Source organism: Mytilus trossulus, chromosome 10 (genome assembly GCF_036588685.1).
Source record: "Mytilus trossulus isolate FHL-02 chromosome 10, PNRI_Mtr1.1.1.hap1, whole genome shotgun sequence".
NCBI lineage: Eukaryota > Metazoa > Mollusca > Bivalvia > Mytilida > Mytilidae > Mytilus > Mytilus trossulus.
Window position 1 is genome coordinate 42,815,579 of NC_086382.1, and position 27,567 is coordinate 42,843,145.

The window sequence follows — 27,567 nt, forward strand, 5'->3', positions numbered from 1 at the left end:
TCATATATGCATCTGTTTTTACTGATATGTTAAAAAAAATACGGTCATAAAAGTTAAACATACATTAACAAAGGGGGACGAAAGATACCGAACGGACAGTCCAACTCATAAATCGAAAATAATCTGACAACGTCATGGCTAAAAATGTTAAAGACAAACAGACAAACAATATGTGTCTTTCCTAAGTTAAGATTGAAATGACATACAACAAATATGTAGTAATTAGTATGCCTTCAAACAGCTTACTAGTAGTTGAATTAACCTATATGACTGTGAAGAAATCAACAAATGTAAACCAAAATGCGAGAAACAGTCTTCAAACTTACCTCTTTTGTTTCTGACAAATAATAAGTTAATCTACACACAAAAGACGTAAGCAGAGTATGTTTTTCATTAGCATATTAAATGATGTACAAAACAGCTCAGTCTACGTCCTTGGAATATTCATTATTTTTACTAGACCATGTGTTACAATAAGAACAACTGCTACTGAAAAACAATTTTATGTTATTGAGAAACATTTAAAAAAATGCAGAGTTACAATTACAAATATCATTGCTTAATGTGGACAATTAATTTTCTTCATCTGAACACGAGACATTTTACAAATTTTGAAATTTAAAAGTATTGACTTTTTTCCGGGTAAAATATGGGAAAAATCAAGAGTTTTAAATGAAGGAAATTTGACTCCGGCGAAAAGATTTTTTTAATGCGTTATACCTATCTATATTGAGGTATAATGGTATGGAACTCGGTTAAGTCAGAACAACTAAAAGAAGTAACATCAGCCTTACAATCGGTGCTATATAAAGAAAAGAATAAATGTTTACGATGACTTGGTCGTATACCGAACAACTACAACAGTGTTTTCTTCTTTTAGTTGCTCTTAACTGACCGCATAACAGCATGTCCTACCACATAATAAGTAACCAGTCGAAATTGTATATAAACAGTCAATAGGTATTCGGTTTCCCACTCTTCTAATTTAAACAGAGTGTTTTTATAAAACATTTAAATCATATAGTGTGCACTTTGTAAATATAGTTGTTTCTCAAACCACGGCTCTTTTGAAGAGATATAGAATATACAGAGATAATTATGATCTCTATGTTGCATCTCATTAGAGACATAACTTGGGAATGTGACCAGTAAATGTACATGTGTTTATTGTTTATATAGAAATTTGTGGTAACCCTACAGTCGTTTGGAAAATACGTGTTAGTTTAAACTCGTAGAAGTTTAGGGCAAATAAAAGTTGAAAATATGCCACCCAGCCTTATTTTTTGAACTTTCCATTCTAGGATATGATTTTTCCAAAATTTCATAGTAAAAGGAGTTCCTATGGGAAATTGCATTTTCTATATTCACAAAGATGTAACTTATAGCGAAAACGCGAATACAGAGTTGGTAACGATGAAAATCTATAGATATTTGGTGAGTTTGAACACGATTCTTTCTAAAACACCACCCAACATAGATTGCAGGTTTGTAATATTTTGTAATGACTGCATGTTGGTTTATATTCACAAATGATATCTGATAATATTTAGAAAATGTTTTAATAAGTTTGTGATATCGAAAACGCTCGTGTAATATTTGTTCAGTTATATAGAGAATTCTTTTGTTAAAATCAAAATTGTTATACATATACGAGCGATTCAAACAAGTTGAAGTTTAGATAAATAAACACCGTAAAATGGTTGAAAGGGTTTGTCAAAATTTGAAAATTAGCAATATGAAAGGAAAAATTACATCTTTGATCATAAATAAGGGTGTTAAAAAGTAAAATAACATAAATACAAAAATTGCAATGAAAATTCAAAACGAAAAATCCGTAGTCAAATGGCAACATCAAAAGCTCAATCAAATCAAACGAATGGATAGCAATTGTCATATTACATAATTGCTGGGTTTCTTTAACCAAATTATAAACCTGCAAACTATGTTGGTGGTGTTTTAGTAAGAACCTTGTTCAAACTCACCATATATATGTTACAGGCAATTTCTAAATTTAGGCTTTTTGTAAAATGACTAAATTTCAGGCAATCTATTTAACGCCTAAACTTGACAGGCATTATACAAAATGACCAAAAATACCTAGTCATTTTGTAAAATGACTGAAATTTTGGAGCAAATGTTCAGTTTCACAAATGTTTTAGGCAATTTGTATAAAAAAGATATCATCGACAAATGAGGACAAAAACACAATATATTACAAAGAAAATACTATACCTAATGGTTCTGTATAATTAGTTTATTTTCCAAAAACGATTGCAAACTGGGAAGGTTTGAATTAAAACGATAGGTTCTTTTAAGTGAAACTACGTAAAATCTCACTTTGTATTTGAGAAATAGAAATATTACGTAGTTTTCATTTCTTAGTTTTTGCCTAAATTTGTCTGTCTTTATTGTTTTCTTTATTAAAGTTACAAAGAAAACCCCAAAACCAAAGCAGTCGTCTGCTATGACAGAAAGATATCCCTTTTAAAGAAATTCCCTGTAGACGTCGCCAATGTTCTAAAAATAGATTCCGGTGTTTTGCGATTACTCAGTATGACATTCATGTTACCTTTTATTTATATAATTCCTTTATATGATATTGTTTAAAGAACCACCATCTACAAAGCAAATTGTGGCAAAAGATGGATAAGATGGTATTTACTAAGTGTGGTGAAAATTCCATACAAAATTAATTTACTTCCAGATATAATATTTATAAAATTAATATTAATTTGTTAATATCATCTTCAATGCACTTGCAATGATTAGTTCTCTACGGATATTGTGACATGTCTATAGTCCTTTTCAAAATAGCATGCAGTATAAAAACATAGTTGAGTTATCTTTCTTTGTGTCTTATCATCTTAAAAGTTATGATTTTTTTTCTGGGATTTCTCACCAAGACACCGGTAACAGCAGACACTCACAAGGTGTGTATATCAATTACATATTTTATACATATGACTGTAAACTACTTAAGAAATTGCGTGTCATTGGTATTAAGTAGATTTGGTTTGAATGCCTATGCGACCTTATTATTATGCATGAAATTCAGGTTTCTTCAAATTTAAGAAGTGCAATCAATTTGTCAACAGATTTAATATATGAAGCCTTGAAATAGTAACTTATAAACAGTCACATATGCATTGTTTTTATAATTGTACCGCAAACATGCCAAATTATGTCTGATCAGGTCATAATGAAGGTTTAAAGAAAGCAAGGATTGTTTAGAATATTTCAGTCACTATGTTATTTTACGTCAGGTATTCCAGATTTGGAAACTGTACTGTCAAAAAAATGTTTTATATATTGATATGAAAATTTGGGAAGAAAGACACAATTGTAATAATTGTATAATTGGTTCTATTATGAAGAGTATAAACAAGTGACATGAAAAGAAATGAAATGCAGATGGAACTTTTCCAAAGACAAATGTAATTTTACAACATGATGATCCAGAAGAAAACTATTGACAGTGAAAACATGATTTTAGATGATCATCTAAATACAGAAGCTTAGTCAAAATTATTTTTTATTTATTCATTTGTCTGTGTTGATGATTCTTGTCCTAGTACTCCATTGTAATTGATAAAAAAAAGAAACAGTTTTAAAAGATGTTTTCATAATTTATTTCTGATTTTCAATGATTAAAAACTGTTATGTAAATATGATCTCTAACAGCTCTCCCATCTTGATGACCATTGAAATGTTCCTCAAGATCACCATCATTGCCTACAATTACTCCATCATCTTCAATGTCTGGTTCATTCAACAAAATGCATATATTGTGGAGTATAGCACAAGCAATTATTATTTTGCATGCCTTGCCCGGTTTCATTCTCATCTGAAATGAAAAAAAAATCAAAACTTAATTTGTTACATTTAATAATTGTCTTCTTATCAGCATTTTGCTAAAGTAGTATTTTAAAATATTTCAAAAGTTTGCATTGCATGTATGTATGTATATACAATGTATAAAAATAGAAAGCTGTGAGATCACATGTATGAGTGCCAATTAGATCATATTCTGTTGTTAAAAAGTTATCAAAGCTACCAGGATTATGATTTAGTACGCCAGACGCGCGTTTCGTCTACATAAGACTCGTCAGTGACGCTCATATCAAAATATTTATAGTTAAAGTAATGAAATATAAAAGTTTACAGTATGATATTCAACATTGGAGCCTATAGTAAGCTATAAATAATACTACATAAAATGTCTCTAAAGTGGTTTTAGCATTTCGAAAGATGTGGTACTTATATATTTATTGATTCAAATTTATGTTATCCAAGTGTTGTGTTAGTAGCAGTTACAATTTATCTCTTGATTGTGGTAAGGTTTTTATACATCAATTGATAGATTATTTAGTTTTTCAACTGTATACTAAATACATTTTTTTTCCTTTTATCAAATTTCTATTTGTGATATGGAACCTTGCGGTACAATTTCAGAGAGAACCATACAATAATAAACAAGTTATTGTCTGGAAAACTAGAAAAAATGCTTGTTTTGGCCTCTGTTTGGCCCCTAAGTCATAAACAGTTTGGACCAAAACAAAATAATCAGTGCAAATATTGTATAACAGTACTATCATCCAAACATTTTGAGAAATGATATAGAATTGTAGAGTTTTTTGGAATAATTCAGTGAATTTTAAATTTAAATTTTTAATTCAATAATTATCATAAATAAAACTGTTCCTGTCACAAATGCATGTATCAAAGGTTTCAATTGGTTTTTTTTTAACATTTCATTCTTTAAAACAACTTCAGGCATTTTGTAAAATGCCTTTCAATTTTTCAAGGCATTTTGTAAAATGTCTAGAAAAATTAGTCATTATGTATAATGACTAAAACATTAAGGCATTTTAGAAAATGCCTAAATTTAGAAAATGCCTGTAACATATATACAGTGAAACCTGTCCAAACCGAACACCCACGGGACTTTGCGTTTTGTTCGGTTATCACAGGTGTTCGGATTGTAGAGGTAAACGGTAGTCGACACCAAAATAATTTTAAATTTTTTTTTATGAATCCTTTATCTTCTTTCATTTTACCCGGTAAAGGACTATGGGCTATAAGGGCCATTTTTTGGCCCCACCCCCGAATTTCATTTTATTTGTCATGTTGTAAGTCTATACCATAGACCTTCTAAAAATAATTGAATTTTAGGTCTAGCTCGTTTATTCTGTTGTCTAGCAACCACTATAATGGCGGAGTTAAACTCATCAAATATGATTATTAAGCAGCTTTAATATGTCTATATTTGAAACTGAACCCGAGCATGCAGTGAACTCTACACTTGTTAACTACATAAATACTACATAATTAAATGCACATTTTTGCCAAATTCACTGTTGTTTCTCCTTAGCAACACATCTGTGCCCATGACAACCGCAATTTGTTTTCTTTTTTACAAGATTTAATTTTAAATATATTGCAACAGAAAGACAATTTAAGATGCAAATTGTAAAAAGAAACAAACTCCATGGGAAAAATTAAGGGGGAAAGCAATATATTGAAACATCAACAAACAAAACAGAACACCGGGTATATTGCTGATATATATAGATTTTGTATCTGATGCTGGGTGGGGTCTCACTTATCAGTGACAAGAAGAATAATATAAAGACAAGACACATTTAGCGATAAGAAATCTTAATATTAATTATCTGAAATAAATAGATACAGACACATGCATTAAAGGATGTTTTTAAAAGTCAGTGTATTTCCATTACAGTAGTTATGTTTTAGGAAGGGGTTGGGGTTGAAGGGGGCACTTCTATTTACACCTTTTTAAGCTTGAATAAGTGAAAAGTTAAGAAAACTATCAGATATAAATGATAAGGACAATAAAGTTCCCATAACTTCTTTGACTGTCAACTTGTTTGGTGTTCCCGCTGTGTCTTTAGCAACCAATTTTTCTCTTTTGACACTTAAGTATACTCTTTTACATAAAACCACATGAAACCAAATCAATATGGGAAAAGGTAACTTTTTTTCCTCCGCAATTTATTAAAAGGTATAATTTTTTTTTAAATGTAAAACTGGATGAGGTAACAAAACAGCGGCACCCCCTATCAATTAAGTATTGAAGTACACCCCCAATGCCACCCCACCCCCACTCCCTCTAGACATATGTAGAGGATCATAAGGGTTGACTTTTTGAAATTCATCTTATTTTCATTATCTATTTCAGACGTCCAGATTTATAAATATATCATTCTATAGCACTACAAAACTGGAACATGCTACTATCTCAAATAAATCTGTATTCTTAAAAATTTTCTATATTCATTATACATGTATATATATTATTTGTTTTATTGTAGTTCTTGTCAATGTGACTAGTTTATTTTTCGCCTTCACTAATCTTAGTGTCGTGTGACTTGGTCTTTGATCATCATGACAATATTCATGATATATTCGTCAAAATTATTGAAAACAAGAATGTGTCTTTAGTACATGGATGCCCAAATCACAAGACTAACAATGGCCAGGAAATCCTGAATTGGGACAGGCCTAAAAAATCAGCAGGCTTAAACATGTTATTTTGATATCTTAAGCCCCCTCTCCCTTGACCTCTAGCCAAAATAGAAACAAAATCAAACACACAACAATACGCACAGTGAAATTTACTTAAAAAAAGTCTGAGTCTGATGTCAGATGTCAGATTCAACTACTTTGACCAAAAACTTAAACCTGAAGCGAGACACAAGGACAATCGGACAAACAGACGAACATATACACGGAGGAACAGACGCATAGACCAGAAAATATCATGCCCACAAATGGGGCTTAACCATAAAACCGGGTCACATTTTAAAATTTACGCATGGTTATAAAACTATTCAAAACGTAACCTTTAAAAAGGTAACAGACATGTAGTATGCTTACAGACCCCAGGCTCTTGTTTCTATGCATGGAAAGGTCAATTATCCATATATATATATATACATTTGCAAAAGCAAATTAACAGATCTTACATTGTTGGGTTGATGTTTAGACGAGTTGTATATACATAATGTACACAGCCATGTATCACCATCACTGCTGGTGATCCAATGGATAAATCTGTTGGAGAGTTGTCACTGGCTCAGACGTGCTTATTTATATATACATGAATATACCGATATATGGATAGTCTACCTTATGCGGTTTCCGTTCTCTTACCATCAAATTTTATAGAACTTGTTCTCTATGCACATTACCAACAAAGACACATCCAATTGGAATATAGGTAGTTTCATTTTCAAAATAAATTTCGTGTTTCTCGCTAAATATTGAAATTTAAGTAAAATAATCTTTTAAATTCGCCCCCTCCCCTACCCCCTTTTCGTAACATAAATCATGGATCCGACCCTAATACCAGAGAGAGAAGATTGCCCTATTCAAACAACAGATTTTGAATTGATAATTAGCAAAAACATTAGAAATGTATAGATTTTGTTATATTGAAAGTCTATCTTAAATTTCATAATAAAAAAAAAATCCTCACAGTTGTTATTGACTCCCTTACACATGAAGTGCATTGCTTTCCGATTTTTTAAAGAAATTTAACTGGATATACTTACGGAAATATTATTAAGAATACACTCTACATTCACAAACGAAACAATAAGTTTCTATAGGCATAAGAATGTATAAACTAAACTTTATCAGATGAAAAGGTCCAATTTGGATGGCAAATTTCAGCTTTTTAATGCTCCGCTTGGCTATGAAAAATATAAAATAAACATTTACAACAGGGTTGGCAATACTCCCTGAATCGGGCTATTCAAGGCAATATGATTTTTTAAACTTATTTCAACATAAAATAGTAAAGACTTGTTGTAGTTTTATAGTATTATAGCTAATTATATAACTGGGCAATTTGATTTTTTAAAACTTATGTCAACACAAAATAGTAAAGACTTGTTGTAGTTTCATAGTATTATAGCTAAATATATACATGTTATACATATAACCATTGAGCATCATATCTAGAAGATTACAAATTCAATTTCATTCTCTTCTCCGCCTCAATTCTATGTAGGCAAAATACAAGATTTGCACATTTTAGGATTGTTAATTTCCAAGCATTGTTTTAATAATCTTAACACTTTATTGCAGTGTGAATTGTAAATTAGATTGCTATATATGAAATCATTATTTCTAAATAAACACCCTACCGGGTCTAGTCATTAACTCTTAAAGACATGAAAAGACTGATTTTTGTTATATAAACATACCTGTGTTCTAATCTGAATAATAACGCATTAATTAGTTTTGTACATTCGTACATTTCAATTATTTCAAATAGATATAGGAAGATGTGGTGTGAGTGCCAATGAGACAACTCTCAATCCAAATATCAATTTAAAAAGTAAACCATTATATGTTAAAGTACGGCCTTTTCTTACATGTTTATGTAATCGTTAAACTCTTTATACTTGTTATATATATTTGAAAAATTATTTATTTATCAGAGTTTCTCAAATGTATACACTTGTAATTTTGTACATATATATATATATTACTATGTTGTGTCATGTGTAATATTGTTTGTCTGTTTGTCTTTTTCATTTTTAGCCATGGCGTTGTCCGGTTGTTTTAGATTTAAGAGTTTGAATGTCCGTTTGGTATCTTTCGACCCTCTTTAATAAGACTTTCAAACAGGTAAACTTGTTTATAAATAAAATTGTGTTTACCTTAAATGTATTGTTTGAATACTGAATCCTCTTTAAAATTCTGGCTAGTATCTTTTATTACCCAGTATTGCCCAGTCAAACCCAGTAAAACCCGGGTTTTCCCAGTAACCCTCACTGGGCTGGGCAATACTCATAAAACCCGGGGTTTAGCCAACCCTGACTTACAAAGTGCAACCTAAAAGGTGATATATGTATTAACCTCTGTATCGTTTTCTGTGGCTTTTAAAGGGTCATTGTCATTTCAAATATTCGCTATAGACGGATAATAGACATGACATGAATTGTTTTACATTTTCTTATCGGGGCCTTTTATAGCTGACTATGCGGTAAGGGCTTTGCTCATTGTTGAAGGCCGTACGATGACCTATAATTGTAAATTTAAAAGATCCAATAAAACTTTTCCAACATGCTGATGATTGTACAACAATATCAACAGCCCTTACCGCATAGTCAGCTATAAATCCTTCACATTTTTCCTATTGTGTTTGCAGTTTGCTGCAGTGTTGGCAGCCATTGCATGGCAATGTTAGCGGGTCCATTCCTGCTTTGTAGCAGTCACAAGCATATCTATTCTCTGGATATTGAGACTGTGCATTAGGTTTGCAGTGGTCTTTTCCATTTCGATACTGGTATAATATGTCAAATTGACTGAGCTGTTTAGCCAGCGGACAAGTTGACCCTGCGGGCTCCCGAAACGGTAGAGCAGAGTTAATGAGCTGTGATCTGTCCTCAAAAGGAATCTTTTTCAATTAAAAAATCCTTGTATTTCTCGGTAAAAGATACCAAGCTCATAACGAGTTACACAATATTTCTCCTGAAAAGGACTAAGACGTCGGCTGGCGTAGCTTTTAACTCTTACTGTATTATTGACAGGACAGCTCAAATTGAAGTAGGTGATGCGTCTGTGTCTAGAATAAATGTCTGTTAACGAAGTGGATACGCTTAAAAAAGGCGTTCATGTAAGGAGCGTCTTTAGCGGGTCGGGTGCCATCTGTTTGCCTGTCCCTTATGTAAACGTACATCATTTGGGTTCAAGGGATCCACACTATCGTCATATTTAAAAATAAATCGCCGGTAGCAGATCATAAAAACATCTGAAACTCCTTAACATTGGAGGGAACTGGGCTATATTTAAGGAGGATCACGGGTATAAGATTTTCAGAAAAAAAAACATTTATTTTTTATTACAAATTTAATCAATATTACCTTAAGTAGTTGTTACTTTATCATATGGTAAAAATCATTCCAAAAAATCCAAACGTATTGGCCCCAGGTGACTTTTAAAATGTAGACATTTTTGTATTGTTATGAGTTACAATTTATGACAAAATAAGCAAAAACCCATCGAAACAACATCTGATAAACAAATTAAATAATACCTTGAGATATTTGGATGATATTTTGGCTCTCAATTATGACGACTTCAGTATGTATATTAATAAAAGTTATCCTGTTGAACTTACTTTAAATAAAGCAAATACTTACAATGATCACTGCCCTTTCCTCGATCTTGATATCTATATCACTAACGGAAAGCTGAATACTAAAATTTATGTTGAAAGGGATGATTTTTCATTTCCTATCGTTAATTATCCGTTTTAAGATGGTGACGTTCCCTTGTCACCATCTTACGGTGTTTATATATCTCAACTTGTACGATTCGCTCGTGTTTGTAACAATGTTTTAGATTTTAGCGAGAGAAATGTATGTATTACTGAAAAAAAATTACACCAGGGTTTTCGATATCACAAACTAGTCAAACCATTTACTAAATTTTATCATCGGTATAAAGACATCATTCGTAAATATAGCTCAACATGCAGACTCTTTATACGTTCAGGTATTTCACATCCAATTTTTTTATGGAAACATTCCTTATAAAGCACAAAGGTGTCAGTATTCACCTCAGAAACTTACAAAACCTTTGAATAGACTTCTTAAGAAGGGATATAATAACGATACTGTTGTCAAGTCATTAAAGATTGCATATTTTGGCGTTAATATTGAGTCACTGATAAGGTTTTTGCATCGGAACTAAACAGATTTATTCTAAAAACAGTTGTTGGCATGACACGGGTTATGTTCTTCTCATATATGTTATGTGGTATGATACTATCACAAATGTATAATAGAGGTGGACAACAAATACCATATATAAATCTGAGTACAGATGCCATGCTTCTCCAAAAAGCAACTTGTTTTTTACAAGGAAATACATCTGTTTGGACATGTTTTATGATATATTACTTAGGTTACACATTAAGGGAGTTTAATGCAAAATTAGGAAATAATAAATATCAACATACTATGATCTTACCAAGAGTTTATAGAACATTAAAAGCTCTCTTAATAAATCATAAGAATAAAATTGATCTACAAAGTATAAACCCCAAAAATATTTATAAGAAAATTCTCGAAATTGATAATCATAAACATAAAATTGAAATAAAGTTTAGCTATGTCGATTTTACAGGTATATGAAGTAATATTAGGAATATCAAAAGCAATTACCAGCAACATTTTATTTACAGAGTTGTGCATAATGCCCTTCCTAATAAAGATAATAAAAAAAGACGAAATTATAGTAACGTTTTTCCGATACGCTATTTCTGTAACTCGGAAAATGAAACACTAAATCGTTTACTGCTTCATTGTAAAAAAATTAGGACTATTCCGAAAATATATAAATGACTTCATTAGAATAGAAATAAATAATGAAACTTTTGTTTTAAATGAATTAAACTGTTTGTTATTTAATATACCACAGGAACTATTCCCATCTATGTATGCATATGTTTATTCAATTTATCAAATAAGTTATGTAAACATGTTAGGTAGTTTAGTTCATACTCTTAACACCACATTTTATAGAAATAGAGATATATATTTAGATAAAAACAATATTACTTAGTTAAATATGATACTTATTGTTATAATTTGTGTGTATGTTATATATTTCTTTCCAATAAAATACTTTTAATGTTCGGAGCATAATGACGACAAAATTATTGCCACATATACCTCTTCCACCAACATGAGAATGAAGGTTGAGGTCTGCTTCCCAATATTTTTTTTTTAATAAATTGTTTTCAAATTATTGGTTAAATATAGCTTTGTTAACTCACTAGACATCCGTTAATAGGTAAAGCACAAACCCAGCTTCTTTCTATGCATATATGTTCATCACTCTTTAACAACTATTAATTATTAATATTATATACTAATCATATTACTGTATTAGTTAAAAGTTAAGTCATATTGTGATTATCGTTTAAAAATTGTCTTCCAAACCCTTCAGTCTGCGTGCTCATAAAAAAAGACCTATAGTTGTTAATGTTTGTGTCATTTTGGTCTTTTGTAGATAGTTATCTCATTGGCAATCATACCGCATCTTCTTTTTTATATGTATATAATAAAAACTTCAAAACAATCGAACAGTACAAAAAAACCAATATTTTAATATTTCATGTACACAAATCAAGTAAAAAAACTTGCTAACAATTTATACAAAGCTGGAGTTAGGTGAACATTATCGCTATGCGCTTTTGTGGAATTAGAAATAGGGAAAAAATCCATAAAACCTACTTTTGGAAACTTATTACGTAACATTCCTTTAATTAATCTATTCCACAGTTGAATTCTGCGATTATTTTGAGGAAATCCTTTGTCACCTCTAACTGCTGTCGTGGAAATCCAAATAACATTCTGACATGTTTGGACCAGATGTTGCACATAAAACTGCACGTTCTTAACATAAAGTTGATCTGTTAGGGCTGGTAGAACCATGTCATGAAAACCAGAATTAACCACGCATACATTTGTAAAGTTTGAATTGAAGTACAGAGAAACGACTTCTTGTGTAGTATTCCCGATTGTTGACTGGATTTCGACATCTCGTGCATATTCAACTGATATATATTCAGTTTTGATTTCTCCACAACTAAAAAGTGCACTGTTACACCCAGAACAATCTGTACAAAATGGGTGTGTTAATCCATACCCAACAGGTCCTTCTTCACTAGATGGTTTGGTCCAGTTAGAACGTCTTTGTTGACCCAAATATGAGATGAGGTTACATCTATCAGCCTGTTTTTGAACTTTACATGGTCTCTTTTTTCCCAATATAACCAAAAACAATCGATACATACATGAATCACCTAGAAAAACCACTGATTTATAGCTTTCCTTCCAAAAATAGGATTTAAAAAAGTTGGTACAATTAAGGCCAGTGCACGAATGGAACGGTTCTGTATCCAACTTCAATTCAATCAATTGTGTGTTCCAGTTCAATTTGATCAACGTGGTGTTCCATTTTAATTCAATTATGTTATTGGATACTCCAAAATATATCATAAAGCACATCCCTGTTATGATAATAGCAACTGTTTGTTTAACATACTGGCCTTTATCCATTCTATCGTCAGAGTTCGTGTGCCCTCGCAATTTATCTATAAATACGAAAGACAAAGTTAAATAAATAATTGAGACAGAGGTGTGTCTCGTTTTTTGTGTTTTTAGTTTGGAAGTAAAATCCAATTGTTAATGAAACTATATGAAATTTAAACAGTTTCAAATACTGACCTTCTGCTGTTGTTTTTTATATGGTCGGGTTGTTGTCTCTATGACACATTCCCCATTTCCACTCTCAATTTTATTAAATACTGCCCTTTATTCATTCTATCTTAGGAAGAGATGAGAAAACGTGTGCCTTCTCAATTTACCTACAAATTCGGAGGTAAAAATTAAATAAGAAGTTGACACAGAGGTAAGTCTCGTCTTGATATTGATTTTTGAGTATAATGTTAATGTTGTAAAACGTTCAAAATCATTGAACCATAACTTAAACATCAGTGACACATAAAACACCCGTCCTTTACATCACATAATGTAAAACATGTTTGCAGTTAACGTACCAGTAGATTCAAATTCATCTTGAATGTTAACAAAAAGTATCGAATATATAGAAACAACATAATGCCATTAAAATATGATATCATGAAGTTTATATAGACAAATATGTGACCCACCATGATATTTGCAGGCTTATTGAGGTAGAATGTCATTGTTTGAAAAATTATACATGATATACATGATAAATATCAAGATTCAATAAAATACGTATTTGTGAAGAAGAGTCATAATAAACACTTTCCTTGGCTTCTTTTTTCTATACATCATATATAAGCTTTGAAGAAGTTTTTAAATACCTTTGCAATGTCTGCTATTCATCTATGATGAAATTGGTTTGACCAATGTTGTTTAAAGCTGCGGTTATTTGGTTTTAAATAGATGGGTTAAAAACGGCGAATATGTGTCCCCCATTGACAAATAATCAGGACATTTCAAACAACCTTTAATTTAACTTTTCAGATGATTATATTCAAACAAACACGTTTTCAAGCTTAAGAATATTTTGCATTTGAAGTTATCTTCATATGAAAGTATCACTATACTTCAAAAACATTTAGACCTGGACATAAACTGTAGAAAACATGAAAAGATGTGGCAAAAATGAGCACCCCACTTTATAAACATCCCAAAATTACCAAAAAATAAAAACATGTCTGCAAACATTAAGAATGTATTCAAATTATTTATTGAGACTTAGTACGTAAAAAAATCTTCCTGAATAACAGAGATTTTGTACGGTGACTTCTAAATTGTAGACTGCGATAACAGATAAGCCCGGATTAAAAAAAAACAATTTTGCAAAAAATAACTTTGCTTATCCTATTGGGTTATAGTTATAGTGCCTCAATCTTGATAATAATTTGTAGTAGATCGTTGTACTAAGATCTATATTGAGGGAGGGTAGGAGGGGTCATAATCCCGAAATCCCGGACTTAAAAACACGAAATCCTGAAATCCCGGGTTTAAAAACACGACATCCCGAGGTCCCGAAATTCGAAAAAAGAATTTCCCGATCCCGAAATCCCGAGCTTAAAAACACCCGAAAAAGGGACTATCCCCCCTCTATAATGGTACAAAATACAGTCATTCAAGACGGGGGATAGGACCTTTATCGGGACTCCTGGATCGGCTGTTTTAAGCTCGGGATTTCGGGATTGACCCTTTCGGGATCTGGGAATCATTTTTTTTGGATTTCGGGACGTCGGAATTACTTTATTTAAATTCGGGACCTCGGGATTTCATTTTTTTAAGTCCGCGATTTCGGGATCGTGACCCCTCCTATCCCCCCTCATTCAAGTCTAGAGGTTTCGGAACTCCGGTTTAAACTTTCCGCACTTGTGGTTCGATCATGATTATGCGGATCTGCAAAGTGGTGACATAAATAATTTCAAATACTGTAACGACAAATCTGAAATATCGGTATGATTACGTTTATAATATTGCATAATTAGATTATATGCAACAGATGATATTGTTAAACCATTGTTTAAGGTCAATAGCTCCAAGAAGAAGTCGTCTTATAGTTTAAATGTCGTTGATATCGATCTCATCATTCTGTATGAAAATTATAAAAGACAGACAGAATTTTAAAATGCAAAAATGTTCAGCAAAACATGTAAAAAAATCAAATGATTGAAATAATAGACACTTTATTTAAGTTATTGCCCTTGAGTGAAGAAATCACCCATTTATGTTTGGCATGTATGCCTATAATCATGAAAACTATGTTGGATATCGAAATTTTGAATGAAAACAATTGTCAGAAAGACAAATAAGTCAACATAAGCGAAATCATTATTGAAGCTACATGTGTATTGCCCTTTAATGGCGATTTTCCAAATTCTTGCATTCTGGCTAATAATGTTGAAAATTGTAATAGATAGACAAAAAATATCCTCAAGACAAAATCAACAATTCAATTAGAATGACAAAAACTTCTGTCCACCCATTACTGTAGTTATTCTACATTAAATGACAATTTTCTCCAATTTTTACTTTTTTGACGGCTATCTGAAGAGTATAACATTAAGATAGAAACTTTAAATAGCAAGACAATATCTATAAATATATGTTAACCATATTTTTTTTGCATTTTCCTTAACTATCTCGATTAGTTATCAAAAGTACCCGGCTTATAACTTGATACACAAGACGCGCGTTTCGACTAATATACCTTTTTATGTACGTTTACTTAAACTTATGCAAATATTTCAACAAAAAATTAAAGTATCACCTTGTGTTAAAAGAATACCCGGAACGGTTGATGTCTGAAACTTTAGTTTTTTCTGTTTTTTTGTCTGATATGTGTATCGTCTAATAACTTGGACTAATACATTTATCTATTTGCCAAACGCAATAATTAGTTTGTGTTGATTGTTTTGAGAAATAAAAAAGATGACAAGAACTGAACACGTTTACATTTTATGCAGGCTTAACGACGAAGACAAATGTGATTTACGAAACTAAACAGTCTTGATTTTCCAAAATAAATTTGATTTATAGGAATTTTTATATTTAATTTTTTGGTATTCTGTCAATTGTGGTTTTGACATGAATATCAATAAAGTGGTCATTTTTATAAATTTCCTGTATACAAAAGTTAGAATTTTTCGAAAAGCTAAGGATTATCTTAAACCAGGCATAGATTACCTTAGCCGTATTTGGCACCACTTTTAGGGATTTTTGAATCCCCAATGATATCTATTTTTTCTTGTTGGACTTTTTGATATGAGCGTCACTGATGAGTCTTATGTAGACGAAACGCGCGTCTGGTGTACTAAATTATAATCCTGGTACCTTTGATAACTAGTATAGCCTTTATCTATCATATGCATTTTAGATTTGGTGACAGACGAATTGTCTATTGATTTTCAAAGCAGTTCAAACCTGATAAAAAGATTGGACAAATAAAACGTTTCATAACTGTAAGAAACATGTGAAGTTAAATTTTTGTTAAAGGTCATGTAATAATCTGCTCTATTCAAAACTTGGAAATTATGTATAAATAAACTCATCATAGATATCAGGACAAGATTTTGTACATACGCCAGATGCGCGTTTCGTCTACAAAAGACTCATCAGTGACGCTTAATACACCAAAATAAACACACGCACTAACATACAAGGACGAAATATGACCTTAGTTGTTAATTTCTTTTGGTGTCTTGTGGGGAGTTGTTTCATCAGTAATTAGACAACACCTTTTTTACAGATTTAACAAATTTCCACTTTGTTATGACTGAACCTTATGAACTTATAGAAATTAATGCTAAATTCCCCCTAATATTTCAATTCATCGAAAGAAACATGTGCTTTTGTTATTGTAATATATTGCTAGAACAGTTACTTTGAAGAGATTATCGGATTTCAACTAAAGATCTCACACCTACAGACACATAAGTCCATTCACTCAAGTTGAATTAGATAATATTTCAAATTGTCTGTAATAACTGTGGCATATATATTGGAATACGATTGAACATGCTAATCAATAAAATATAAAAGGACAAACATCAATCACAAACTTCTATCAATCATTGCCCAGCATAGGACCAAAAAGTTACAACATCTACCATTACAATTCGAAATATATGGTAGATATTAGAATTGTATAATCATGGTTTATAGACGAGTTGATTATAACCAGCTGTTTAATGGTGCTGATGACTTTTCTTAACCCGTTTCTGCATAACCCGTTACTCGACATTAAATATCGGTTAAGAGGTCATAATAAATATAGGTTAGAAAAAGTTGCGTGCTTGCAGTTTTACAATATGTGTGTCAAGTGAAACACAAATTGAATCACAGTCTTAGTAATTGCTGCTTGTGGCAACAGCTTTATTCTCAAAACATCATTGCCCAGCACAAGCCCAAATAGTTACAACATTTACAATTACAATTCGAAATATATTTTTTGTTTATTTTTGTTTTTGCGTATATTTTCAGCATCCGAAATTTGAACGGAATGCCAATCTAAAGAAGGATATTTTTTTGGTGAAAATGACATAGCACTTGTTGAACTGAAGTTTCCAATACCATTTACACAAGCAAGCAATGATGTAGCTCTTTCGAACAACAACACAATTATTGATGTTGATGCTTGTACTATAACAGGCTGGGGCATTTTAAATTCTGACGGTAAGTGAAATAGTGTCAAAAGAGTATGTATCACTACGCTCCTATTTGATTGAATTCCTATTTACAATAAATAGTGCTTCTCAAGTAGAAAAGCACATTGACCTAGGTATTAAACAGTCTTCAATGATTATGTATACTTTGATGTCAAAACCCCATCTCAGTTTAATTGAAATCATTTTGAATCGAGAGTAGATTATTTCTAGCTATATTTATTATGTATTTATCAAATTAAAGTTGATAAGGCTTTGCTAAAATCTATAGCTACAGTATATTCAAAATAGTCCTTCACAAATTAATAATTCATCTAGAAGTAAAAAGTATTTACATTCAAACCTTATTTTGGTTAAGAATCTTATTTGACAAAGATGACTTTATGTGAGAGGTTCAGCTAGATATAAAACCAGGTTTAATCCACCATTTCCTACATAAGAAAAATCCGGTACCATGTCAGGGATATAACAGTTGTTATTCATTCGTTTGATGTGTTTGAGCTTTTGATTATGACTCATGACTTTTTAGATGACAGAGTAGCCATATCAGGACTGATAATGTAACAAATATAATTTTCATTATAAAACAGACATGTCACTGGACAGTTATTCAAGTGGCAAAAAAAATCGTCAACTGTTGAAAAACTTATTGAGGAATTTCATTTTTTTAAATTTATTTGTATAAAACAAATGATTAACAGATTAACATAGATATATGTTGATCTTGTATGGTTAAATATAATCTTATATTATATTATATTATAAGTTTATCACTAATTGCACTGCATTTTATCTGTCTAATTGCATTGCATTGTCTTTTCTTATTCTTGGTTTGATGTTTTTTTATCTGATTGCTTGGCGTATTTTGTTGTTGATCCAATGTATGTACAAAAGCATTTATATCATATTCCCTTCATACATGTTAATCAATTTGTATTTATTTTAAACAATAAGTACTTTTCTATCTTTTTTTCTTTTTTAACTTATGTTATTATTCTTTATTTTTTCAAAATTATCCTTTATATTTTTAAAAACAGTCAAAATAAAATCAGTTTATAATAAGTAATCGTTTGACGCTCGAAATTACATTTTAAGCCGAATTTTCCTATGTCATATCAAAATAGATCTTTACGGGTTTAATGACCTTCAATTCTTCTCTGAACAATTTTTTTTAATTATTATTATTTTTATTACTTTCTTCTTGCGCCACATACGGTGATTTGTGCTTTCTCAAAATGTCGCTTTAATTTTTTGCATATGATATTTAACAATTATAACGGTTTTGAAACTGACCCTTTTTTAGCCGAACACTATATATTGTGAGTTATCTCCCCAAACATTGTGTACCCATCTCTTTCGCAACCGTTAAAGATTACAAAAATATATTTTATTAATTTGCTCGTCATATTCTTAGGATATTAAAAATAATTTGACTGAAGCAGTCAAACTTCATGTTAGAGTTATATCCCCTCCTGTATATACTAGTAAAAGAAAAAAAAATGCATTGTTATTGGTAAACTTTAAGTGATAGAGACCAATGTTTTTTCAATTTGAAAAAAATAAGAAAATAGGGTCAAGGTAATTTCTGAATTTGGATTTTGGCTTATTTTCTACTTTATTCAACCGTACACCATATAAGATATCGACAATATACTTTTATTTAATTGTTGGATAAAACATCTCGTAACATATACATATTGGTTAAAAGGGTATGCTAACGTTAAATTAGAGTTTTCTTCCCTCTTGTATTCAGAAATATGCCTAAGGTGATATTACTCATTAACCAAATATAATTTACCCCTATGGTCTTTCGATTTGAGGTACTTGGTATATGACCTTGAAATTGAGCGCAGGGTCATATGTTAATTTGACGTTCTATATTTTTTCCTTTGCTTTTACCTCATATGTAAACATGATAAAGCCAACCGGAAGTGACCTTGTGTCATAGAATAGATTAGTCCAGCAGATAACCTATATGTAAGTCAGACTAGGCTACTTCAATAGGAGGATTGTTTAACTGATCTAAATATAGAAGTTATGAAAACTACTAGTGACATTCGTTCTCAGAAGGGAGATAACTCTATATTAACTTCTACTCATGTTTAAATCGATGCATTATATGTTTATAGATCACACGATGAACCAAAATAATATAAACAACCAACTGCCAACCAACATTAAACATTCATGCAATGTTTCAATAGCATAATGCCGTTCGATAATTTGTTAATACCTAACATGAGCTTCACGTAGGCCTAATATTGGAAAACTTATACAATGTTGCTAATTTTAGAATAAAAGTATTCCGTATTTGCCTTAAACTTAGTCTATATAAACCTATGTTGGAAAACAAAGGCATCAGTAGTATACTGCTTTTCGAAATTCCTAAAACGATTGAGAAAGAAAAATCCGGGTTACAAACTAAAACTGAGGGAAAAACACCAAATATAAGAGGAGAACTACAACACAACAGAAACACAACACTAAAATGTATCACACACATAAACAAACTATAGTTTAACAATTGCCATTCCTGACTTGGTACAGGACTTTTAAAAAAAAAATGGAGACCTGAACCTGGTTTTGTTGCTAGCCAAACCTCCCGCTTATATGGCAATGTTACAATTGTTAAATATAACATTACAATGACAACATTTCATAAAAGGACTTCAATACAATAAATGGGAGAACATATAGGACAGAGAAACACGCAAATAATCGCTATCAAGATTAACAAGGAAAACCTTTGCATTGTTACAAAAAAGTATTTCATAGTTAGTCCATGTATATAACGTTTACTAAATGTTGCACCATCATCTGAATAGATATAACATAAACGTTTTTTTAAGTTTCTGTTAATACTATAGATACCTATGTTTGAGACGATTTATCATTCAGTAATTGTCAAAAGCCAAAGGTACTTCGATGCAAGATCGGGAAATAAAGATATGCATGTAATGAGATGTACAATGTTAACATGAAGGCATCCTATCCATCACGAAAAAGCTTCATGACTAGAGTTGGGACACATCAATGTTTAGTTAGATTCATATCCCCTTAGTGTATTAAATAATTGACTTTAAAGGGGCACAAGCTGTCAAATTCATTTTCACCGATTTGACTCAAACTCTCATATTTGATTTTTAACAATGGAAAGCATTTATCAAAATTATAAAAAAAAAAGTATATCAGTCTAGACGCCATCCAATAAACTATTGAGTTAGCTTCCAAAGACCTCCGATGGTTATATAAGCGAAAAATATAGATACAAATAAACATTGAACTTGTGCAATGGGATTAATCGAGGACTGTTTAATTTTATATGACATATTTAAAATATATTTCTATCATTCTTTTTACCTGTATCAAATTGATTTTGTATGAATAGAATTAATCACTAAAATAATTTACATTTGTTTAACTTTCAATGTTGACATTCTTTTCCATAAGATAACCGAACACGCTCAAGCCATGCGTTGTCCATCTCTACCAAAGGATTTAAGTAAAAGTTAACATGAATAGAGATTCATCCAGATCTAATTATTTACTTGCAAGTGAATAATTCGTCATCAATGTTTCTTATATCAATTTGACAAAATTGAACTATACTTAGATAAAGGAAGATGTGGTATGAGTGCCGATGAAACAACTCTCCATTCAAGTAACAACTTTTAAAAGTAAATCACTATGGGTCAAGGTATGGCCTTCAACACGGAGCCTAGACTTACAACGAACAACAAGCTATTACGGGCCTATACAATACCAAGTGTGAAACCATTCAATGGGGAAAATAAACGGTCTAATCTATATAAAAACAAAAACGAGAAACACTTTTGAACCACATAAATAAACGACTACCACTGAAAATCAGATACCTTACTTAGGACGGGTGCAAACAACTGCAGCGGGATACAAAGTTTTAATAGTACCAAACCTTCTCTTTTAAACAATAGTATAACATACAACATAGAAAAACACACTATGAAATATCTATTGGAAGGCTTACCTGGAGAAAAAAACGTAGTAACAGAAATTAACACAAAATGAACGAATAAAATTTGATCTGTGTTACAATGCAAGGGATGAATAACTAAGGGAAACCGTAAATACAAAATCTTCTAGAAATCGTCTGAATATGTTTAATTGTCATTTGTTCCATATAAAAAAGAAGATGTGGTATGATTGCCAATGAGACTATCCACAAAAGCCCAAATTGACACAGATATTAACAAATGTAGGTCACTGTGCGGCCTTCAACAATGAGCAAAGCCTATACCGCATAGTCAGCTATAAAAGGCCCCGATAAGACAATGTAAAACAATTCAAAAGAGAAAACGAACGGCCTTATTTATGTAAAAAAATGAACGAAAAACCAATATGTAACACATAAACAAACGACAACGACTGAATTACAGACTCCTGACTTGGCACAGGCTCATATTCGCATTGTGTTCTGATTCTTTGTGAATATTTTTAGGGTAAATTAATTTATGTTTGATGTGATGCTGTTCTAATCTTATTTAAATTGTCTGTTGTTTATACTGTATCTTTTCTTAGGTAATCTGTTAAGTGATAGGGAAATGTGTGTTAACACATAGGGACTAGATTACCTGCATTTGACAACACTTTTAGGAATTTTTGGTCCTCAATGCTCTTCAACTTCATACTTTTTTTGGCCTTTTAAAAAATTTTCTTCGAGCTTCACTAATGAGTCTTTAGTAGACGAAACGCGCGTCTGGCGTTAATATAAAATTTTAATCCTGGTACACTGTATATGATGAGTTTATTTAACACCTGAGTAAATGTTTAAACAAAGTTTGATTTTAATTACACTGGGATACTCCTAAGTGGGAGGAGTTAAAAAAAACTGCACAAAGGTAAATGTATACAGAAACAAACGACAAATGAAGCCAAATGCCACAAGTGGTTACTAATTAACAAGACACGTATATTTGTATCTGTTAAGAACATGTGATAAACTTCACATCTAACTGATTGAAATTTGATAACAAATCTGTTTCATCTTAACAGCAAAGAAAATACAAATCCTGGGAAAATCCTAAAATAATGCCTACTGAGTGTAATAAAAAATCAAAGTATGTATAGATTGCACTTTGTAAATACAGCTTCGTTTGGGGAGAAATAGAATATTCGTAGATAATTTTTTTAACATACTGGTTCCCAGTTCTGATCAGTAGGTTGCATCTCATAGAGACATCACTTCGGAATGTTACCAGTAAATATGCATGTGAATATTAGTAGTGCATATAAATTTCAATTCTAGGATAAGAATTTAAATTTCAAAACTTCATAGTAAAAGTTGCGATCAGTTTTAGCCGTAAAAGGAGTTCCTATGAGAAAATGCATTGTCAATATTTACAGAAATGCAACCTATAAACATTAGTAATAAAATAATAAGTACCTATTTAAGTTTGCGTTTGCGTTATTAGTCACTGCACCTTAAATTGCAGTTAATTGACTTTAGACGTTTTATATTATACTAATAAAATAACATAAAGACGAGCCATACTGCTGTTTCAACCAATTATTTAATTTTTATCTTCGTATTTGTAGGTAAATTGAGAAGTCACACGATTTCTCAACACATCTAAGGATAAAATGGACAAAGGCCAGTATGTTAAACTGAAAGTTGCTATTATCATAACAGGGATGTGTTTTATGATATATTTTGAGGTATATAATGATATAATTGAATCAAAATTGGACCACTTATTGAATAAATTGAAGTGGAACACACATTTGACTGAGTCAAAGATGGATACAGTACCGTTCCATTCTTGCATTGGCCGTAATTGTACCAACTTTGTAAAATCCTATTTTTGGAAGAAAACCTATAAGTCAGTGGTTTTTCTGGGTGATTCAACTATGAAGAGGTTGTTTAAGGCTATATTGTGAAAAAAGAAACATTGCAAAGTTCGAAAACAGACTCATCGATGTAACCTCATCTCGTATTTGGGTCAACAAAAACGTTCTAATTGAACTAAACCCTCTAGTACAGAAGGGCCTGTCTGTAATGGATTGACACACCCATTTTGTACAGATTGTTCTGGATGTAGCAGTGGACTTTTTAAATGTGGAGAAATTAAGATTGAATATATCTCAGATGAATTTGCACGAGATGTCGAAATTCAGTCGACAATTGGTAATACAATGCAAGAACCTCTTTCTCTGTATCTCAATACAAACTTGCCAAATGTATGTGTGGTTAATTCTGGTATTCATGATATGGTTCTACCAGCCCTAACAGACCAACATTATGTTGAGAACGTACAGTTCTATTTACAACATTTGGTTAAAACATGTCAGAATGTAATTTGGGTTTGCACGACAGCAGTTAGAGGTGACAAAATATTTCCTCAAAGTAATCGCAGGATTCAGCTGGGGAATAGATTGATTAAAAAATGTTACGTTACAAGTTTCCGACGGTAGGTTTAATGTATTTTTTTCCATTTTCTAATTCCACTAAAGCACATAGGGATAATCTTCACTTATCTCCTGCTGTGTATAAATTGTTAGCAAGGTTTTTTATTTCATTCTTTACATGAAATATCAAAATATTGTTAGTTTTTATTATATAACATGTCTAAGATCCAATTAAAAGCGATTATTTTTTCATAATGATCCGTTCAAAGAAAACGTTACATATGTTAATAAAAATATCACCTTTTATCATGAAAATATATTTAATGTGTAAATTCCCTCTTAAAGATGGCATATGCGATGACCATGTGTTCAGGTAAATTATAACTACTAAACAATTTGAAATATTTGAACATAAACAAAAACATGTAACATGTTTGATCCCCGCCTTATTCTGTATGTATGTGACTTTCTCAAATCAGGAGCCTGTTAATCAGTGAGGGTTGTTTGTTGCTGTGTTACATATTTTTTTTCGAAAATTGTTTTTGTACATTAAATATGCCGTTATTTTTTTTTGTTTTATATTTTTCATTACTTGGCCTTTTATAGCTGACAATGCTGTATGGGCTACGCTCATTGTTAAAAGCCTTACGATCACATGCAGTTGTTAATTTTTGTGTCATATAAACCCTTGTGAATAGATGTCTCATTTGCAATCATATCACATCTTCTTTTTTTTTTAAATAAGTCAAATAAATGGCATTATCTATGTGACAGATGACCATGTATTCGTAAGTTCCATTTATCACAGTGTTAACCACAATTCCGTTCTGTTTCTCATGATTGTTACATGAACAAAATGAGTGCTATCACCGTATTTGTACTTGGATTGTGTAACACGAAGAATGTAACTAGCGAAAGAGATACGTACTTCTTATTCTTCCGGAGAACCAGCTATCATTACCGGATTTTGATAAGGTTCATGTTAATCCTTTCTTTGGTTTTTGGTGATTTATGTTATACTGTGGATTTTTTTTTAATTTTTTTTTTAAAGCGGATGACCTTGATTCATTCCGGTGCTATGTTGTAACTGACATTCCTATCTACGTGACTTGCGTTTCGACTGAAACCCGAACGTATTTCGTATAAGTACGTGTATATTATCCAGTGTAAAATAACACTCCTTTTCATTTGTTGTAAATTAATTTCATCAATAGAAGAATATCTTCAGGACATTTTGCCACCAAAGCAGGACGACGTGAATGAGTACTCAAGCGAATTATCAAAGAAGAGTGTACACCATGCACTTAGACTTGACTTACTTGACTTAATCCACTTCGTCACAAGGGGGACACAGGGGGAAAATGTTGTTTTTTTTACCTCTATCTCAAGCCTTTGACGAGTAAGACGGTTTTCTTATGTAGTCGTTTCTGAAACGTAATATGTTTTACAAATGTTTTAAGCTAAACCTTCTACGTGAAGGGCGGGTTGTTCTTTAGGGTTTTTCCGTCCCTTAGACGATTGATGTTGCTAATGAGTTCAATCTACCCGAATTTTCTGTTTGGATTAACTTCCATAGCCTTTACTATTCCCAAGTCACCAATAAGGCAGTGGTGGTATTTAACCCATAGCTGGGGCAAGGTTGATGGAAGCCAGAGCGTATCCACTTGCCGTTGGGTCAGCACTCTGCATCTCTACTGCCCCTGATGCGCTGAGATCCCTTGCAAATTAGCCTGAGATACTAGACCCCAGTATCCGTTTATTGCCGTGAGGAGGCATTGCAAGAGTCTTGATGGTGTAGAGGCTTTGTACTAGCAGGAGAGGCTGACTCACTAGGATCTTTTTTCGTCCACAAAGTGGACCAGCTGATGGTGAGTGTTAAGGTGGTATGGGTGTCTTTCGCCATCTTGGATTGTAAAAAACAGAGAGTCTAAGGTCCATATTTTCTATCAAGTTAGACAAATTTGATGCAGGAATGCAGATTTTCAATGTGAATTTTCATTTAAAAGAACCAATTTATAAGAATATAACTTATGAATATTAATATTTTTTTCAAGTGTAGATTTTTTTTGGTTGTTTTTTTAATATTTTCAAATTTGCAATTTAAGGGGAGTTAACTCTAAAACAGTGCATTTTCTGAAGGACTCTTCATGAAATTTTCCTATTTTGTCTTTTAGCCGGTAAAAACGTACGGTGACCCTATCTTTTCTTTTGATATTCTCAAAGCATTGTATGAAAGCAATCTTTTCCTAATTTATTTCACAATTCTATCATTTTGTTTAGTTTCTAATCACAAAATATTGTTTTTTCCTGTATAATCCATACAAAATTTGTCATTTTGTCACAACCTGTAGCTTGAGAAAATGCACGGTGACCTATTATTTTTATAATATTTTTGAACATGTATCAATAGATACTACATTTTGACAAAGTATGAACAAATTCTATCATTTTTATTTTAGACTCCCATACCACCTTAAGTGTATGACATCAGCACACTAGACGCTTCTCACCATCCTGTTTGCAAACACACAAATAACATTCCTTATCACTTGTTATATGTTAATTTCATCAATATATATTTATGAAAATAACTTTTAAGAAAATAGATAAAAGATATGAAAATGTTTTGTCGTGAGAAATATATATGTCAATAACAAATCCTGAATATCGGAAAAGTGTGTTATTAAACGAATGCGGAAGAATATCTTGAGGACATTTTGAAACGAAAGCGGGACAATATGAAGGAGAACTCAAACGAATTATTAAAGAAGAGTGTCCATGCACTCAGACTGTAATATCAAACGAACAACGGGGCGATACATAAATCCTGTCCAATAAAAGCAGACATTCCAGAATGGTTAATCAAGGACTGATGCGTGCATTAGAAAGAAACCCAACATACTTCACCAAAAGCCAAAGAAGGATTTACATGAACCTCATCAACATCCGGTAATGAAAAAAAGACGGAATTGTTGATAACAACACACTCCTGTCCTAATTTAGGAAAACGGCCATTGTTATATTATACCTATGGATACCTATGGATCTTCAGAACGCTGGCACTGTTGCACCAATATATTCTGCTCTACTTCATCGTTATATTTAATTGTTCGTTTCTCACTTCCGGATAGAATTTCGTATTCTGCTTCAAAAGCATTCATTAATGGTTGGTTGGCCCAAAATTTATCTAATCTGTTTTTGAAAGTGTTTAAAGTTTTTGCTGAAATAACTTCTTCAGGGAGGCTGTTCCATATATCTACTACTCTGTTGGTGAAAAAGTACTTCCTGAGATCCAGACGACTTCGGTGTTTCATAAGTTTCTTCGAGTGGCCTCTTGTTGTGTTTGTTGTGTTGTGCATCTCTAGCAGACCACTTGTGACTCTTGTGTCATATAACCCGGTCAATAATTTGTACGTCTCTATCATGTCACCTCGCAAGCGGCGGAAACGTAGGGT

General features: G+C 31.7%; 1 protein-coding gene across 1 annotated transcript in view; it reads right to left on the reverse strand.

Annotated features, from left to right (window-relative positions):
• Positions 1–3,640: 3,640 nt before the first annotated feature.
• LOC134687921 (uncharacterized) overlaps positions 3,641–27,567 on the reverse strand; it is a 28,606-nt gene continuing 4,679 nt past the window's right edge. Inside the window, exons 2-3 of the mRNA XM_063548380.1 lie at positions 12,276–13,138; positions 3,641–3,844 (exon numbers count right to left, since the gene is read on the reverse strand). Coding sequence (XP_063404450.1) covers positions 3,641–3,844; positions 12,276–13,103 — 1,032 coding nt within the window. The 5' untranslated portion in view covers positions 13,104–13,138. The remainder of the gene's footprint in view (positions 3,845–12,275; positions 13,139–27,567) is intronic.